This window comes from Carica papaya, chromosome 3 (genome assembly GCF_054855325.1).
Source record: "Carica papaya isolate Zhongbai chromosome 3, ASM5485532v1, whole genome shotgun sequence".
Lineage (NCBI taxonomy): Eukaryota > Viridiplantae > Streptophyta > Magnoliopsida > Brassicales > Caricaceae > Carica > Carica papaya.
Window position 1 is genome coordinate 34,688,874 of NC_142311.1, and position 17,802 is coordinate 34,706,675.

Here is a 17,802-nt window from a genome sequence, read left to right on the forward strand (position 1 = left end):
AAAATGATAGAGATACACATAAAGATTGTACAAATTTTCTAAATTAAAATTTAAAACATAAATGAAAAATGCATAACTCATAATATAAAGTCCTTACTAATAAAGAAACTTCCTTTTTTGATCATATAAAATTTTAAATAAATATTTATACATTTTAATAATTAAATAAACACATAATCAATAATACTACAAACTATCTTTCTGTTTTTTTTTAACTTTAATGGCAAGGTTCCAGGCTACCAAGCCCCGCACCGATCCTTGTCATTCCCACTAGAGCACCCAACTTCCCATCTCCTCCAAATTTAGAGGCCACCAAAGCTAAAACACTAGACGTCTCTCTCTCTCTTCTCTCCATTTTGAACAGCTTTTTCTGAAGTTTGAATTCCGAGTTACTGTGAAAAGAAGCAAGAAAAAGAGTGGTAGGACATGGCTGGGTACAAGCCCGAAGATGACTACGATTACCTTTTCAAGTTGGTTTTGATTGGCGACTCCGGTGTGGGCAAATCCAACTTGCTTTCAAGGTTCACAAAAAACGAGTTCAATCTCGAGTCTAAATCTACTATCGGGGTTGAGTTTGCCACTAAGAGTTTAAGGATTGATGGCAAGGTCATCAAGGCTCAAATTTGGGATACTGCTGGACAGGAAAGGTTTGGGTTTCCATTTTTCCCCCTGTTGAGATTTGTTCTTTAGGTTTTCAATTTTTGCTACTTTTCGCTTAAGTTTTTTGGTGGGTTCTTGTAGTTTGGTCTTGAAATTTTGATGGGTTTCATGTATTTGATGTTTTTGTTTTTAATAGAGCCCTCGGTCAAAGTTTCCTAGTGCTTTTTGTTTTATATATATGGACATGTGTTTTGATTCTCAAGCTGGGTAGTTAGTATTTTCCTTTGTAAAGTATCAGATGATCTGTGAACTAATTTCAGTGGTAGTATTGCTTTTGATCTTTGAACTGGATGACATTCTCTATACATGGTTTGATATTCATAATCAGGTTTTTCTAGTTTTTGTTTGAATTCTTATCCAGTTGTGTGAAGTTTTTCATGCTTTCTTAGGGTCTAATTTCTTGTCTGCGGTTGTACATATACATATGTACATGTGAGAACAATCTTTTTATCTGAATTTAGGGTTTTGCTTTCTGAACGGCTCTTGATAAAGGGTACTAGTATTCTTCCTGTTTTTAAGCCTCATCTTCTTTTAGTCTTGTTCTACTTTCTCTACCTTCATGCACCGAAATTTTATGGTTCCGCGGAGTTAGTTAACTATTTTTGTAATCGACTTCCTTGAGGTTGTTGGTTTTAACAATCTGGGTGATTGACACGTTTCCTTATTGGTTTGAGGTCAAATTTTGAAATGAAAGCCAAAACAAAATAATTAAGGGTCATCAATGATTAAGAAGAATCTATGAATGTTCCATGAATGTTCCACCACTTACTATACATTTGTTGGGATTTTGGCATATTGCAATTCAGTGTATTTGTAACGATCTTGGAAATTAAAAGAAAACGCATATATAAAATTTTAAGTGCGGAAGTGAAATAAAATATTATAATTAACATCCCTTACACAATAACCAAAACGTATTAAACGTATGAAAGAATAAGTTAATTAAAGTAAATATTAGAAATGAATACTATAAGAAAAATTATAAAATCTTTTAGGCATCTACTCGCCGTTTTCTTGCGGAACGGGCTCGGGAACCAAATTCTCCTGATCTAAAATGGTTAAGTAAGAAATGAGATACACTAGTCCGATAAAGATGTCACACTATCTCACTATCACAGAAGTAAAGGTTGGTAGAAAATAAAAACGACTAATGGAACATAATTTATAACAATCTCATTTATCAATAATAAAACCCTTTTACTGTCCACTTAGTTCGGTGAAATTCATGAAAACAACTTATGAAAACAATAATATTATGAAATCATATGCACTTTGTAACATAACACAACACATGTCATACTTTTAATATTTCAATCATTAGGCAATAAATTTCCTCTTTTACCAGCCTACCAGTATTCATGAGGATCCATAGGGGTTTCCGTCACACGTGAACCATTCATGTTAACAACTTAATTCCAGGGCTGTCTCCATACCCCGTCCGGTATGGGCGCCAAAACAATAAACTTCAATATCCCGTTCGGTATGAGGGTGAAGCGGGCTGTCCCCATACCCCGTCCGGTATGAGCGCCAAAACATTTAAAGTCTCCATACCCCGTCCGGTATGAGAGACAACGTTCCCGGTAGGGTCCCCTATGGACCCGGTCCGTCCACCATCTCCCAGGATGTCTAGTGAGGCTGTTAACCTATCCATTTATCAATTCAATCCCATTCTTATTTGTTCTTAGTCTCAATTACCCAATCAAACATAAATACGTAAACCAGTAACGAACACCAAAAAAGGCAAATATAACATCGGGTTCACAATAATCAAACCATAATAAATTAAACAGTGAATCATGCATACGAAGCCACAGAATAAACAAATCAGATACTACACTGCATTTAGACTGTAAAATAAATCAAATAGGAATTGACCGAAAAACATATCAGATTCGGGTTCCATTAGCAACCTTAATTAATTATACATATCCATGAATTCATAAAATACCGTTTTATCATTTATTAAACTTTAATACCGTGATAGGAAATAGGGTGAGAGATCCTTACTTGATTTGAAGTCTAAAATCGGTTTTTCATTGTGCCTACAGGCAGTACTTAAATTCCCTAAATTTTTTTTCGGGAACTGAAACACACTTTCGGTACCTGCACATGCCCCCAAAAAACTCCAAATCAGACCTAGGGCCTCCTTGGCCAATTTCAGAATTCCGGCATGGCGGCTCCTCCGCATGTAGGGCCTTCGGTGGGCTAAAAAAATACAGAAAATTGAGACTTACCGGGGGTGGAGCTCTCGGGTGCGGCGGCTCCTCCTGCGCGAGTCACAATTTGGCGTTTTGTTCTGGTCAACCTGTAGAGGAAAGGACGGTGGTCACAGTGGTGTAAAAATTACATCGAACGGGAATTGGGAAGGTCCTCATTGGAAGCAAAAATCGAGAAAACCTGCGGCGGCGTTTTCCGGTCAATTGGCCGGTGGTTTGGCTCCGATTTGGCCATATGGGGGTTCAGCATCGAAATCCGAGCCAAGATGAGAAATTTTAACTCGTTTGGCGGCTGGAAAGTGCTCCGGCGCAGCGGGGGGTGGCGGCGGTCGGTTCCTCCGGTGGCTGGGCTGTCTTCTCCGGCGAGAGCTCTGGCGGCTAGGGTTTGGGGTTGGGTGTGGATAAGATTATTTATAACATTTTCCTTTTAATCTGAGCCGTCCGTACGCGTGCAATCTGGGCTGTCCGCGCGCGCGTTTAATCTGGGCTGTCCGTGTGCGCGGGAACAGATCTCAGCCGTTCGATCGCGCGCACGTGGATCGCCCACGTGGCCCGTTTCACGTGGCCTTTCTGCATCAGCGTCTCTACCACGCGGCGTATTCTGGTTGGCCGGAGCTGCTGATCGGACTGCTAATGTGGCGCAAATTTTCTAAATTGCGTTTTGACCACCGGTTTCCGATTTTCTTTTCAAAAATACTTCCAAAATCTAAATTTTCACCCATTTTTTCCAAAATTGTTTTCAATTAAACCCCAAAAATAATTTTACCCATTTTTATCATTATTATTATTTTTATTTCTATTAAATTAAATTAAATTAAATTAAAACAATTATATTATTACTTAAATAATAAATAAAAGAAAAAATAAAATAAAATAAAATAAAATAATAATAATTCTAATAATAATAATAAAAATAAAATTAGAGTGTTACAGTCTTTGAGCTTATTTCATTTCATGTTGGTGAATTTTCTGACCTCTACTTATCCTCCTAATGAATATTGTTACTTGGCTTCAAATTAAATGCCATGTATGTACCATGTGCGTTGAAGTTCTAGTTTTTTGAAACTGACTGCCTGATATCATTCTAACCTGTTCTAGTCTGTTTGGAATTGAATGCTTTGTATCACATCATGTTTTCCTTGTCACTCTTTCACTTTTTATTCTGCTTAACCGATGGACTGCCTGATTTGAGCTTTATGGATTTTTTCCAAGTTTAATGACTTTACAAGCTACTATACTTTTTGGTTCTATATGTATCCACTATTTGACATGGGCGGTTTCCTTTATAACTGAACTTGGCAATCAGAATGTGTCCGAATGTAATAAAATGCTGGGACCTTGTTATAGTATAGACATACAACTGTTTTTATATTTCTCTTTTTTCAGTGTTTATCCTATAGCAGGGCTTCTGTAATTTTCATTCTTGTACTTTTTTATATATAGCATATCAACAATAATATTACATACTAAGAGAACTTATTCATAAAACATACATGATGCTGCAGCTGAAATAAGGCTCTTTAGTTCTTTTTTCTCTCCAATTTCACCATGGGAGATTCTTCTTCTTCTAGTTCAAACATCCTTATCGTCCTCTGTTCCTACTCATTTTTCTCGCCCTTCTGTCAGGGTCTCCCAACACCAAAAAGTATGTTACTGAAATCCTTGATTTTGCCAATTACTTGAACTGGAAATCTATTTTTCTCACAAGTTGCTACAAATATGGTGTTATGCAATGCAAAGATGGCGTAATGGTCAGGATATTCTCAAGATGGAAGCTAGACTTTGGAAAAAAGTTGACTCACTCGTGATAGAGATGCTTCTTTTTGAGGGTCTTGTTGGCCTATGTTGAAATTAATTCTGGTTTCAATTCCTTTGCGCAAAATAATCCAATCCAAAGCCTTCTACTTAGTCCTTCAATTCAAGCTAGTCCTCCTATAGCAGAGCTGTCCTCACGTTCGAGTCAGAGGGCAGTATACAGAATCCTATACAACCTTATATATGATGGACATGCTAAGAGATAACAGGTCAGTTACAAACATGACTTAATCAGGTATTGCAAAGGGATGAATGTTCAAAAGCGATGGAGATAAAAGTGGTAAAACCTATACTAGGAGTCCTAGTATAAGTTAGATAATTGCGCGACTACTATATGTCCCTTCAAGATTGGGGAGCCATAATAGACTCCAACATTGGATCAAAATTGCAGCAGTCAAGTTTTATTCTGTGGTTTGTGAGAAGATCCATGAGCTGGTGTTTGGGGGAGACATGGGAGACTTGAAGCTGGCTAGTTTGTGTTCCTTCTCTAAAACAGTGGTAAGTCAGGTGCAAGTTTTCCATTCAATCGTGGAAGATTGAAATTAGCAAAGAAAAAGTTGCGATATAATGTTACAAAAATCACTAGCTCGGGTGCTTGGTGCATTCTCTAGTTCATTTTGTAAGTACAATAGGTAAACTACTATTAGAAAGATAGTGATTCTTTGAGGTTTTTTTAGAGATAATAGTGATTCTTAGAGGTTACCTCACTTCTAGTATCCGGATCTGATTCTTGGACCTACTTTGAACTAGAGTCGAGGTTTTTTCTTATTGAATATACATGGGCAAAATGTGGGTTCTGTATAGGTTGCTGATCAGACTTATCTTGTGAGGTTTTGGATTCATTTTGTGGATTCTGATCTTTTGGTGAGGCAAAGGGCTCAGATAATGAAGAAAAATGTCTGAATGGCAATGTGTTTGAGGCCAGGGCAGGAACGTCAAAAAAATGAATTTCTCATTTTTTCTTTGTCTTCTAATATAGTCTCATCTTGAAGATAAGTTTGGTTAAATAATCCTCAAGTTGGGGCATGTCAGCATCTGGATGCCGAGGAAGCTGATGCAGATACTGAAATCTCACTCGGGGATTATTTAAAAAAATAGTTGGTTAAAAAATCACTCAGTCTCAGCAACAGTCACATCAATGGACACAAATTTTTTTTTGTGGATGGATGGTAACATTTGTATCCTTTTTGAGTGGATGAATATTCTACGAAGATACATCTGATTATCCTATGGTCGATTTCTCCTCTTTGATACTGATGTATGTGAACATAATTAATATATCCAAAGACACGAGGTATAAAGTTATTGGTGATGCGTACTTCTGGAAAGAAAGTAGGTAGAATTTACATTGAACTTTGAAAATCTAGTATTCTAGATGGTAATTGAGTAATAAGATATGTGGTAGTTAAGACAGCTTCTCCCTTAGTAGTGTTTATGGACATGGTTTTGGAACAAGAAGAGACATGTGGCAGTAAGCAAATGACTTTTTTTTTTTGTTCAGTGGCTCCAATTTATTATGGAGTATATATACAGGAAAACTCATGAACAATTTCTTCTTTTTAAAAGAAGGTGGTTAAGGTCTAGCTAAAGTAATCTCGAGTATCATCAGTTCTAAAATATTTAATTGTGACCTCAAATTGAGTTTTAATTGTGGTATGAAACTGAGGAATAATACGACTGAGTTTAGTTTTAGACAACAGAAAAAAGTTAGGTAATCCGAGTACAATCGTCAATAGAGGAAACAAAACCACTGTGCCCTATAGATCTAGGAATATTAGAGAGATCCCAATAAGTTAGTTGAAAGGGAAAATTATTTTATTAGTAGGAGTAAGAGTTACACGCTGGTGTTTTGCTAGTTCACATACATTATAGTGTAAACTTCCATTGTTGCAATTAGAAAATAAAGAGGGAAACATGATCTTAAGGGTGGAGAAAGAAGGGTGTCCTGATACTCTTTTTTTGTGGTACAACCATAACTTGTCTAATATGGTATGGAGAGAATGGTGCTGAGTCAGTCAGGTGTATCCAGGAAGTATAACCAGCTGAGCCTTAGCACGTTCAATCATTCTCCCCAAATTCTTGTCCTGAAATTCACAAGAGAATGAGAAAAGATCAGTTTGCAATTAAGGTAGGGGAGAAGACATAATGAGGATAACTTGTGCAAAAGCCGTAAAAGAGCTCTACTCATGTGACTAGATAACTGAACCAGCTAAGTGTATACTTCTCGATTAAATAATTCTGTAGTTATCATAACACATGATACACTACGTAATCTGTAACTTTTGCTATTCAACACTACACAGAAAAACACCTTCAACCTCTTTATGATATCAGCGTTCTTAAATACCTTCAACGAAGTTTCTTTATTCTCCACTATGTCCGGTTCTTCCCACAACGCACCCTTCTCTCGCACTCTTTCCCTGATTACTGCTGGGGCCATACCCATTACAACAAATCAAACCTTTCTGTCCATAAATGTCACAGTTAGCTCCCCCTGAAACTCTTGTTTCAAAACAACCCATCCTGGCAAGCACAATTTGTCTCTCTGATATTTAGCCTGGACCATATATATATAGGGATAGCCCCTTCTGTCAATCTTTGTATAAGTATTGTTTGGCTTATTACTTGATTCTCCATGTGAAGCCAAGAGAAACTGTATGCTAACAAATCACATGCTCCTGTGATGTATCTGAAAGAAAAATTGACCACTGCATTGTGGCTGAAAAACACTTGAGGACTACCTGAAATTGGTCAAAGCTATTACTGATGAGTTGGTTCTAAGTGATGCACTGGTCTTGGATGATGATTTGTCTTAGTGGTGCATGCGTCCAATTTAAATAAATCTGAGCAGCTGCCTGTGCCAATGGATCGCCCAACACCCACGAGGAGCTGGATGACAAGCTTTCTGCATACAGTGACTTCCTCACGCACACATACCAACTTAACCTCAGTGATGGCTTAAGTGTCTCTGCACACAAGCTCAATGGATTGCCCTAGTTAGATACTCAATGTGGAGAAAAAGGGACAACAGTAACAGAGGATTGGAGACAATAGGTGGTATATGCCAACCGGGATCATCTGAAGTCTCGACCTGAGGATAATGCAGTTTGGTTTCCTCCAACGGAAAAACAGTCCCAACAAAGGTGACATGGCAGGTAGTGTAGAGCTAACCCTGGAAAATGTCAATAAAAGTAGGTACTCTAATTCAGAGAGTAGCCAAGAAAGAAATACACACTGCATGGAACAAGGTTCAATTGTGTGTGAGTTGTATGTAAAGGCATAATAGTGGGTAGCAAAGAACGCAAAAGTCAGCAACTTAAGAGAAGGTGTTAAATTAAACAGGTGCTTGTAGGGATAGAAAAACTAGAGTATATGCAAGTAATTGATTGATGAGGTGCAAGACTACCCTAAATGCACCAAGAACCGAATAGAAAGGGCTATTGCTGCACTATCCTTGAGTTTTCGGTCAGTTTCAATGATGTGACAGTTTTTTTCGCTCAGCAGTCTCGTTTTGTTTAGTTGCGTTTGGAGTGGAGAAATGACTAATGTCATTGAATTGGAGACATTGACCAAGTTTAATGTACTTTGCATCACCATTTATTTAAAGTTTATGTGGTGTCTGTAGAGAGTTTTTTGTCTCCAGAAAGTGTTTTCACCTATAGCCTTGAACTGTGGAAATATGGAAGATATATCAGACTTGTTATTGAGGGGGTAAGCAGGCTAAAGTCCAAGTATATTTTTGTAAAATGGTCCAAAAAGAATCCATAATACAAAGTTTATCAATTATTAGAGCAAGTCACAGTCATCAGAGACAATAAGGTCTAATGGAGGCTAGAGCATTACTGATTGAAATTGAATTTCAAATGGGCACTTTGTTGACTTTTTGAGGGTTACAAGAGCACCTATCCAGATTAGACAGAGACACCAGGAAGGGGTTAGACCTAGCTAGTTTTGCTTAAATAGCAGTCGATGGATGGTCAAGACGACAGTTGTAAGCATCAAGCTTATTTGAGTAGTCAAGAAATCAAAGGACCTTGAGGTTGGCCATTTCTACACAGCATCCTACTTTTTATCTTGCAGAACTTCCTCTACTGTACTAAGATCCTTCACTGCAAAAGAAGATGGAAAGTTTCCAATTGGCGCATGATTAGAAAAGCTGAGAACAAAGATTTCATTTCTTTGTACAGAAGAGACACAAAGGACACTTTTAAGAGCTAAATTGGACAAATGAACAGTTGGAATAGGTAAACCTGATCCATTATCATCAGCAGTCACATGGTGGTAGGTTGTAGAATCGACCAGCAAGGTTAGATTTTTCTGTTGCAAGTAGAAGGGAGCAACATCGATTGTGAGGTAGAGGTATCCCGTAGTGGTGACAAGCATTACCTGAGTAACCTTGTTTGTATAGAAGTTGACAAATAATTGATGCTGAAGAGGACTAGGAACAATGCTGAGAATGTTGGTTTTTGTTGGCCCCACGAGTTTGGCTTGACCAGGAGCAGTTGTTGCAACCAAAATGTTGTTGTTGAGAGTTAACCAAGTATTCGGGCTGAAGTATAACAGCTCTTATATTTGTCGTTACTGCAAGATTCCTTGCATTTGAGGAAAGCATTATATATATATATATATTTGTATATATATGATGCTTAGGACATGATTGGATTATCACAAGCTTGAATTACAACAGTCTAGCTTCTCAAATTTAGGACCAATGCTGTTGAGCATGTTGATGGTGATGTTATTATCACACTGTTGTGCTGTGAATAACCATTGGACTGAGTATTATGATGGAATATGTAGTTGGCATTTATGACAGTGTTGTTAATGCGAGATTCCTCACTATTGAGGAAAGCATAATACTCAAATTCAGCTTGTTATTCAGTTCCTTAAACTTGATCAGGTAATTGGGGGCTTGAGTTATGACAGCAAGCTTCTTAAATTTAGGCCTAATGCATTGAGCATGTTGGTGGTGATTTCTTCATCAGATATTAGATTATGAATGAGAGCTAGTTCATCTGTGGTAGCTTTGAAAGCTTGCAGGTTAACACCATGGTATTTATTTTCATGAGAAAACAAGTCTCCTTTGAGTTCATGGCACATGATTGAGAATGATCGGTGGAGAGCCTCTCCAGTTTTTTAAGGGTTTATTTTTGTTTTGGAAGAAGCAGCAAGTGAAACAACCTTGTCAAAAATGGGGGATAATGCTGTCTTGGCAAAAGAAGAAAAGATGGCCAGGATGTCTTGTACCACTAACTACGGAGAAAGGTGGATGGGGATTAGTTCAACAAACATATAAGCGAGCAGGTAGAAATTGAACCAAAGAGTATGGAGAATCAGGGAGGATGGTTCTGAGGGGTTGTAGGCATCACGCAGGAAGGATGGTTCTGACGGGTTATAGGCACTAATTATAATGGATTGATAATTATCTCAGTTTTCGCAATGAAACTATGAAACTATGATTAGGCTGAAATCAAAGTTTTCTTTTTTTCTTTTTCAATAACAAATCAGAAGTATCTACATCGTTAATTAAACTCAAAATTTTTTCTAGATAGTCTGAATAAACCTAAAAAATACTAATAATAACAGTTATAACTATAAAAACATTCTCTAATGTTAAATTATTCCAATTTAACTTGTCATTTTGCATCATATACAAGGTAGTTTATGGAGTGATACTATCGAGGATTTAAGAAACCTTTGTTGATTTATTCCTCCTTGGTGTCTTTGTTAATAATACTGTTTATTTTTTATTATTATTATTTTTTAAAAAAGTTTGATGGGGTGACAATGAACTGATATTTATCAGTTAATAAGGGTTCCTTTACAAGTCCTACCTATCCTACCATCCCAGCAAAGCCTGGGTGGCATTATATATATATACATATATTGTTCTATATGTCATGACCTCAATGCAGTAACTGTAGTTTATGCTTCTTAGCCTGAATAATTCTTCTCATTGCTCTGATAGGTACCGTGCCATTACAAGTGCTTATTATCGTGGAGCTGTTGGTGCTCTACTTGTTTATGATGTCACAAGACATTCTACATTCGAGAATGCAGCAAGATGGTTGAAGGAACTGAGGGAGCACACTGATCCAAACATTGTTGTCATGCTCATTGGCAACAAATCAGATCTTCGACACCTTGTAGCAGTTAAAACAGAGGATGGGCAAACTTTTGCAGAGAGGGAGTCCCTGTATTTCATGGAGACTTCTGCCTTGGATGCAACTAATGTGGAAAATGCCTTCACTGAAGTTCTTACCCAGATATATCGTATAGTGAGCAAGAGGGCTGTTGAGGGAGGTGGTGATGGAGCTTCTTCTGCTGTTCCTTCAAAAGGAGAGACAATAAATGTCAAAGATGACACGTCTGTCCTCAAGAGAATCGGTTGCTGCTCAAGCTAGGGTTTGTCTTGGATTCTGGTTGATTTCCCAGCATCGGTTTATTTCTTTTTTATACAGTCACAGGGAGTATTGACGTCTAGAATGGTAGTCTTGTATGACAGTATTGTCTTCAATGATAGTCCCAGAGGCTAGATTGCAGAAAAAGTGACTATAATAACCAGACTTTGTGGATTTCTTCCTTCTGTACTTGAATTTAAGCAGTCATATCTATTGTTTTATAACATCTTTAAACCCCTGAGGCATAAAGGTTGGGGTTTCAGGTTTTAACCCTCAAGAGTCTTGGACTGTTTGCTATTTTATTTAGGTTTTCAGATTTTAACCCTCTTAAAGGTTCTTGGATTGTTTGCATCCAAGGCAGTTTTAGTACACGTTATACAACTGAATTAGTTGGTAGGAGGATGAGTTTGAGTTTAAATTTTCATTTGATAAAATCAAAATTGGAATGTAGTGTAAATGAAAGTTAATTTTATGGATAATTTTTGTGGTGAAAAGTAAAAATATAAATTTGAAAATATAAATACAATTCAGTATAGGTTGTATTTTAAATAAATATTATAACTAAATAAATTACATATAGAAATAAATCCATTGTTTTAATATGTTAAGAAAGATTATTGTAAAGATAACATATAAAATCTTAAGAAACTACTGTAATGGTTATAATATAATATGAGAACATGTTTTGTTGAAATCACAATGTAGCCAAATTTTGTAGTCCCTCAATCTCTACTTGGTAGATTGAAGACTTTCCAGTTGAGGATTAGCAATCTTTATATGGCAGAGCATTTCTATTCCAGATTGAATGAAATGTAAACTAATGATTCTAAAGAACAAGAAGGCACCTTCAAAGATAATCTCAAGATTATCAGGTATAATATAACAGCATGAAGAAACTAGGGTATCAACCAAAAATGACAGCACCAGAGAAAACTATCCAAGTAAAGAAGAAACAACACGAAGGAACTTGGAAGAGAGAGAGATAGATTCCAGAGGCAGCAACTGAAACTTACTGAAAACAAACAACAGTCATAATAATTTTTTCGCTGCAACCCCTTTTGTAATTTGCAGGTACTGAAGCTGCTTGAAGAAACTGAACCCAAGAGTTGAGGAGCAGCTGACAACTAGAGGCAAGCTTTTGGTCTAATAGTGCATTTGTGTTGGCAATGGAAACACTGGTTCTCGTTTTTATATTAAAGGCTTGTTGTTCACTAATAATACAAGGTTTCAGTTTCAGTGAGAAATGAGGAGAAGACCAATCATACAATTTCGAAGTGCTAGGAATGCTGAAAGAATAAGATAAAGTGAGGAGTGTACTTCCACTTTCACTGGGCATAGTGGGCTTCCCAGTATATGAGTTTGAGAAAAACCCAAAATCAGAGGAAGTACCGTCATATAGTTCTTCTGGTCTCAATTCAAACAGCAGTGGGGACTGGGGAGTCTATTGATTTCAATACTTCTTCACCCATTTTCTTGCATCCCACCAATTTCTGCTCAAGCAAAATGGATGCCATTAATAATCATCAAAGCAATATAGTAATGTTTGAATGCAACTGCTTCTAAGTACTGTAAAATAAATCACAGGGATGCAAATCTTTATCACCTAACAGAAAATTTCAATCACCAAAATATGATTTGTTTTCATCAAGACTTGTTCCATAAAACCAGAAGAAAGAAAATTTTTTATTTTGCTCGAAATCAGAAAGACCTCAATGGTTTCCTTCTATCAGTTGGTTACTGCCTTCCCAGCACCCATTACCCCAGACAAGAAGTTATCTTGTCAAGCAGACCATCCCTGAGTTGCTGCTTAACATACAACATGAGTAAATGAATATACAAAAGACATTCTTTTAGATACTGTTGGTTCAATTTTCATTCAATTCTTATCTTATTCCTTCATTTATTATATTGATAAGTAGGATTAAGTTATTATATTCATATGTGAACTACGTCCAGTCTCACCTTCAATTTCTTGGATGAACTTTTAATATCCATTTTGAAAAGCCAGAACAGAGAACCTATCTCCCAAAGAATTCAGGAATGGCATGGAGGATTTTTTAATATAATTTCTTTTTAAAATAATTTTTTAATATAAAAATTATAATGTAATCTTACCTAATGAAGTTATAAATAAGGAAATGAATTGGAGTAAAGCAAAATGGACATTAGTGGCTACTCCCATCTTATACATAGAAAGGTTAGAACTTTGGGTGCTGAACTTTATACATAACTTGTATGGAAAGAATCCAGGAAAAATAAAGATGGCTGCTTGCTTGATATATGTTTAGTAACAGACAAATAAGAAGAATGAAAAAGAACAGCTTGGCAAGAGAACATTCAAGATTGACAGCGCCAGAAAGAAAAATTAGGCAATAGATGGATAAGAAGAGCGAAAGAGAATTGCTCAGCAAGAAAACATTCTGGATAGACAGTACTGGGAAAAATATGTTAGGCAGTAGGCAGACAAGAAGAGTGAAAATTCTCAGCAAGATAACATTCCAGAAGGACAGCATAGGAAATAGGCAAGAAAACAGTAACAAAGAATATTGATGAGCTTGTTGTGACAAACTCAAAAATTTGCACTTCAAAACCCAGATGCTTCTAAGAAGTCCTATGTTTATTATAGAATTACCGATAGAAACGACAAAAGGGAAAGGCAGAAAAACTCAACCATCTTAGTGCACTATTCTGATCCATTTCCTTGGCTCCAGCAAAATGCTAGAAAGCATTGATGTTTTTTTAGCTTATCAACAAAATGAATTTGCAAAAAGCAAAAGCACAGGATTGGTATTATGAAGACATACAGTTCCAGCAGAATAAATGTCACCCGTTCTAAACCCTCGATTCAGAGCATCCAAAACAGCATTCTCGATTCTTTTTGCAGCACTTTCTTCTCTCAGTCCATACCTCAAAAGCATTGCAGCACTGAGCATTGTTGCCAATGGATTTGCCTTGTCCTGCATATTTCATTTGTAATCTATGTTCTCCCTTTCTCTTTTTCTTTCAAATAAAATTTAATAAAATAAAAACCCTTTTTATTTTGGAGAGAAAATGTTACCTGTCCGGCAATATCAGGAGCAGAACCATGTATGGGTTCAAACAATCCAGGTCCCTGTTTCATGGAAGTTTTAATTGAGCAAAGTGAGATTAATATCTCCTTAATGAAGCCTGCTACAGCATTTCTTTTCAAACTCCCACAAAAAATTTGGGATTGGTTCAAACAAGATAAATAATTAACCATACAGATTCACCAAGACTAGCAGATGGCAGCATCCCTATACTTCCAGTAATCATTGAAGCCTCGTCAGATAAAATGTCACCAAAGATGTTGTTCGTCACAATTGTGTCAAACTGTCATATTTCATTGTTTAGGCATCGTTAGATTTCCCATTGCAATAAATAAAGCGCTGGATCTTCACTCCAGTAACATAAAATTAAAAGAGTTTACGAACTTGCTTGAAATACAAACCTGCTTTGGATTGCGAACAAGCTGCATTGCAGCATTATCAACATACATGTGTGAGAGCTCAACATCAGGATACTGGGAGGCTATTGATGTAACTCTCTTCCTCCACAACATTGATGCCTGGATAACGGTAATACACATACATATGTTTGCATCTTAGTTACCATTCTGTTCTTATAGGAAAAATTAGTGCATTAAAAACAGCCATTAGGATATAATGCAATCAAGAGGCCTGATGACCATGTTATTTCTGTATAGATACAGCCTAAAGAGTGTTAAAGAAGTTTCCTGAACATGGCCTTCGTTATAACCATCAATTAATTTTTTTTAATAAAAACTATAATTGAAAATTGCTTATCACAAATTTATCATAATTTTTTTTACTAATACTATTAAAGAAAAAAGAGAAATAAATTTGCTTCTAGACATAGAGAATGATGGCCAAAAATTTCAAGGTGTTAAAGAACATAATTTAACACCCAAAAGAAAAGCTCAAGAAAAGTAGTTCTGCAAATAAAACCTGCCTCTAAGACATTAGCTTTATCAACTGAGCAAAGTTTGCCAAGCCGCTTCCGGGCAGTCTCAAATGCAACACGAGCAATTCGATCCACCTGCAATGCAAGTACTTGATAATAAAATAAAAACTGACTTGAGACTAAGCTAACCATTCAAACACCTAATTTGACATCATTTTAACGAATTATATGACACTTATAGGAATGAAGCGGAAATGACAGTAGCAGCAAAGGGATTCAGGGAAATGCCTACAATATCTCAGGTAAAAACATGTCCAAGGCAGAGTATTAGTACATAAATCAGCACTACTCTTGATTTACACTCCTCATCCAGCAACTACTTGTATCAGAGGCCTACCTTTCACATGAACATTTATAAGAAAACAAACTTATATCAGATGAGTACCTCATGGCTAGCATACACCTCAGTGTTGAAGCCAATCTCCTCACCACTTTCATTGGTGCCAAAACCCCTAGGCTTTCCAAAATAAATACCTATTTTGAGGAAAAAGTATTTGGACAGGGATTATCGAAAAGGAGAAGGATGAAAGTAAATCCATTTAATTCCAGTTACAGTCAACGTATACTGACCTCCAGTGAGCTCTCTTACAACCATGATGTCAACCCCCTCAGCAACCTCTTTCTTCAAAGTTGATGCATCAACCAACTAAAAAGCAGACAAGAAGAATAACCCATTTTTACCAAGATCGATTAGAAACAGAACATGTATACATTCAGGCAAGCACACAAATTTAAATGAATACTTCTATAAAAAGCAACACAATATCATCGTAACAAATTTTATTTAATAGTGACCAGCTCTCTCTCAACAGTCGCAAATTTTAGAAGATTGATTATCCAGAGCAATTTTATTACAGTCTATAGCAGGTTTTTCTCAGTCAGGCTGACTTCATCATCATAAAAACTTATTTAATAGCTATAAGCTTTCTCTAAAGAGTTGCAAATTTTAAAAGACCAGCTATCCAGAGCAATTTTATTAGAGTCTCTACCTGGTTTTTCTCAGTCAGGCTGACATAATCACTGTAACAATCTAAAACTATAATCATTGTAACAATCTGTTTGATTGATGTTTGATCAACACACCATGCAGAACTTGCAAGTTATTCAATCATGACCAATTTCAAAGCCCAACATTCAGCAAATCAACTTTTGAGACAGTTTTTAGACTTTAAATAAGTTGTTCGAGATATTCTCCAAATTTCATAAACTTTATTAACTACAAGCAAGAAACAATTGAATTCCAAGTTTGGGCTCTAGTAAATATGACTTGCTAGATAGTGCATTGGACTAACTATAACAAAATGGTTCAAGATCATATTCCCCCTAACTAATGTTGAAATTCTTAATCAATATGTTGAGCTCGTATATACATCATTGTAACATAAACTCAATTTTCTTGCGACTTCTTTGCCAATGAGAAAGACAACAGAATAATCAACTTAAACATGCTACGAAATAACTAATGACTATGACCATAAAAAATGAAAAGGATTACTTGATAGAAAAAACAAAATTCTAGAGACTCTTGTGAATTTGATAAGCTCTAGATGCGAAAGAGAATGCTCAATGCTCACAACATTCCATTTTTAGCACAAAACATCCAAATTATATCAGCTATGCTCCCAGTAAAACAGAATTATTTACCTGAGGCAACACAGTAGCCGGTCTCAAATTCGCAAAGACTTTAAGACCTTCACGTAGCTTAAGCAACCCAGTCTCTGGCTTCAAGTGCTTCTCATTCTTATCCCATTTATACCTTGAATCACAAAAACCATCAAAGAAAATTAACAAGTTACTTGAACCAAAAAAGAAAAAATGATAAATTTAATAGTCAAACAAATTTCAAAAGAGATTTAGAAAGACGAATACCCTCCAATTGCTCCAAGTAGCACTGCATCAGATTGTTTTGCCACTGAAAGGGTTTCGTCTGGCAATGGGACTCCTACCAAATCCAAGGCAGCTCCCCCCATAGGCATCTCCTGAAAGCTAAATTCAATCCCTAACGTTCGTGCAAAAATACACAGACTCAAACACAGATCATCGTGATTCTAAATAACGCAATCCCTTACCATGCACAATACTAGGAATCAGAGAAAACAAAACAAAGAGAAGCTAAGAAAGTTAAAAAGGAATGAAATGTTAGCGGGATCCGAACCTTCGAGAGAACCAGCGAGCTTGAGAACTTCCTTGGAGACGGAGATGACTTCGGGGCCGATGCCGTCGCCGGGAAGAAGAGTAATGGCGTAGCGCTTACTAGGTGTGGTGGCGGCGCACCTGACTCTGCTGGATCCCAGGAGCTGTTTGGTAACTGATTTAGGTAAGAACGGGACCTTGACAGGATAGAAATGCAGCTGCATGCCGGCCGCCATTTTCGGGAGGAGAGAGATCCTCGCAGTTGCGGAGCGAATCGGATAGTGACTGATAGAGGACAACAGACGGGAAAGGTGAAACAGAGTGGAGTCGGGAAGATAGCTGTCAGATTAATGTTACTGTAGTGTCAGCTAAAACGACGTCGTTAAATGTTTCTGTTTTGTGTAATTGCTCATTAATTTTCTTTTTAATAATTTGGTTCATAAATTTATTTAATATTAAAATTAATTTTTTTTATTATAGCTTAATATGTAATTTTATAAAATTATCTTTAAAATAAAATAAAAAATTTTATATTATATTTGAATTATATATATTATCATTAAAAAAAAAGGTAA

General features: G+C 36.5%; 2 protein-coding genes across 2 annotated transcripts; one reads left to right on the forward strand and one right to left on the reverse strand.

The window, feature by feature from the left end:
* The first annotated feature begins 238 nt into the window (after positions 1-238).
* Positions 239-11,362, forward strand: ARA-2 (Ras-related small GTP-binding family protein). The gene is made up of 2 exons (XM_022042305.2): positions 239-647; positions 10,660-11,362. Exons 1-2 carry the CDS (start codon positions 427-429, stop codon positions 11,093-11,095), a joined length of 657 nt encoding a protein of 218 aa, XP_021897997.1. The 5' UTR covers positions 239-426; the 3' UTR covers positions 11,096-11,362.
* An 866-nt stretch (positions 11,363-12,228) lies between these two features.
* Positions 12,229-17,488, reverse strand: LOC110814739 (3-isopropylmalate dehydrogenase 2, chloroplastic-like). The gene is made up of 11 exons (XM_088216761.1): positions 17,250-17,488; positions 16,964-17,093; positions 16,739-16,850; positions 15,665-15,740; positions 15,480-15,568; positions 15,083-15,169; positions 14,562-14,678; positions 14,336-14,443; positions 14,151-14,204; positions 13,897-14,049; positions 12,229-12,582 (listed from the first exon to the last, which is right to left on the reverse strand). Exons 1-11 carry the CDS (start codon positions 17,461-17,463, stop codon positions 12,508-12,510), a joined length of 1,215 nt encoding a protein of 404 aa, XP_088072887.1. The 5' UTR covers positions 17,464-17,488; the 3' UTR covers positions 12,229-12,507.
* Positions 17,489-17,802: the final 314 nt, after the last annotated feature.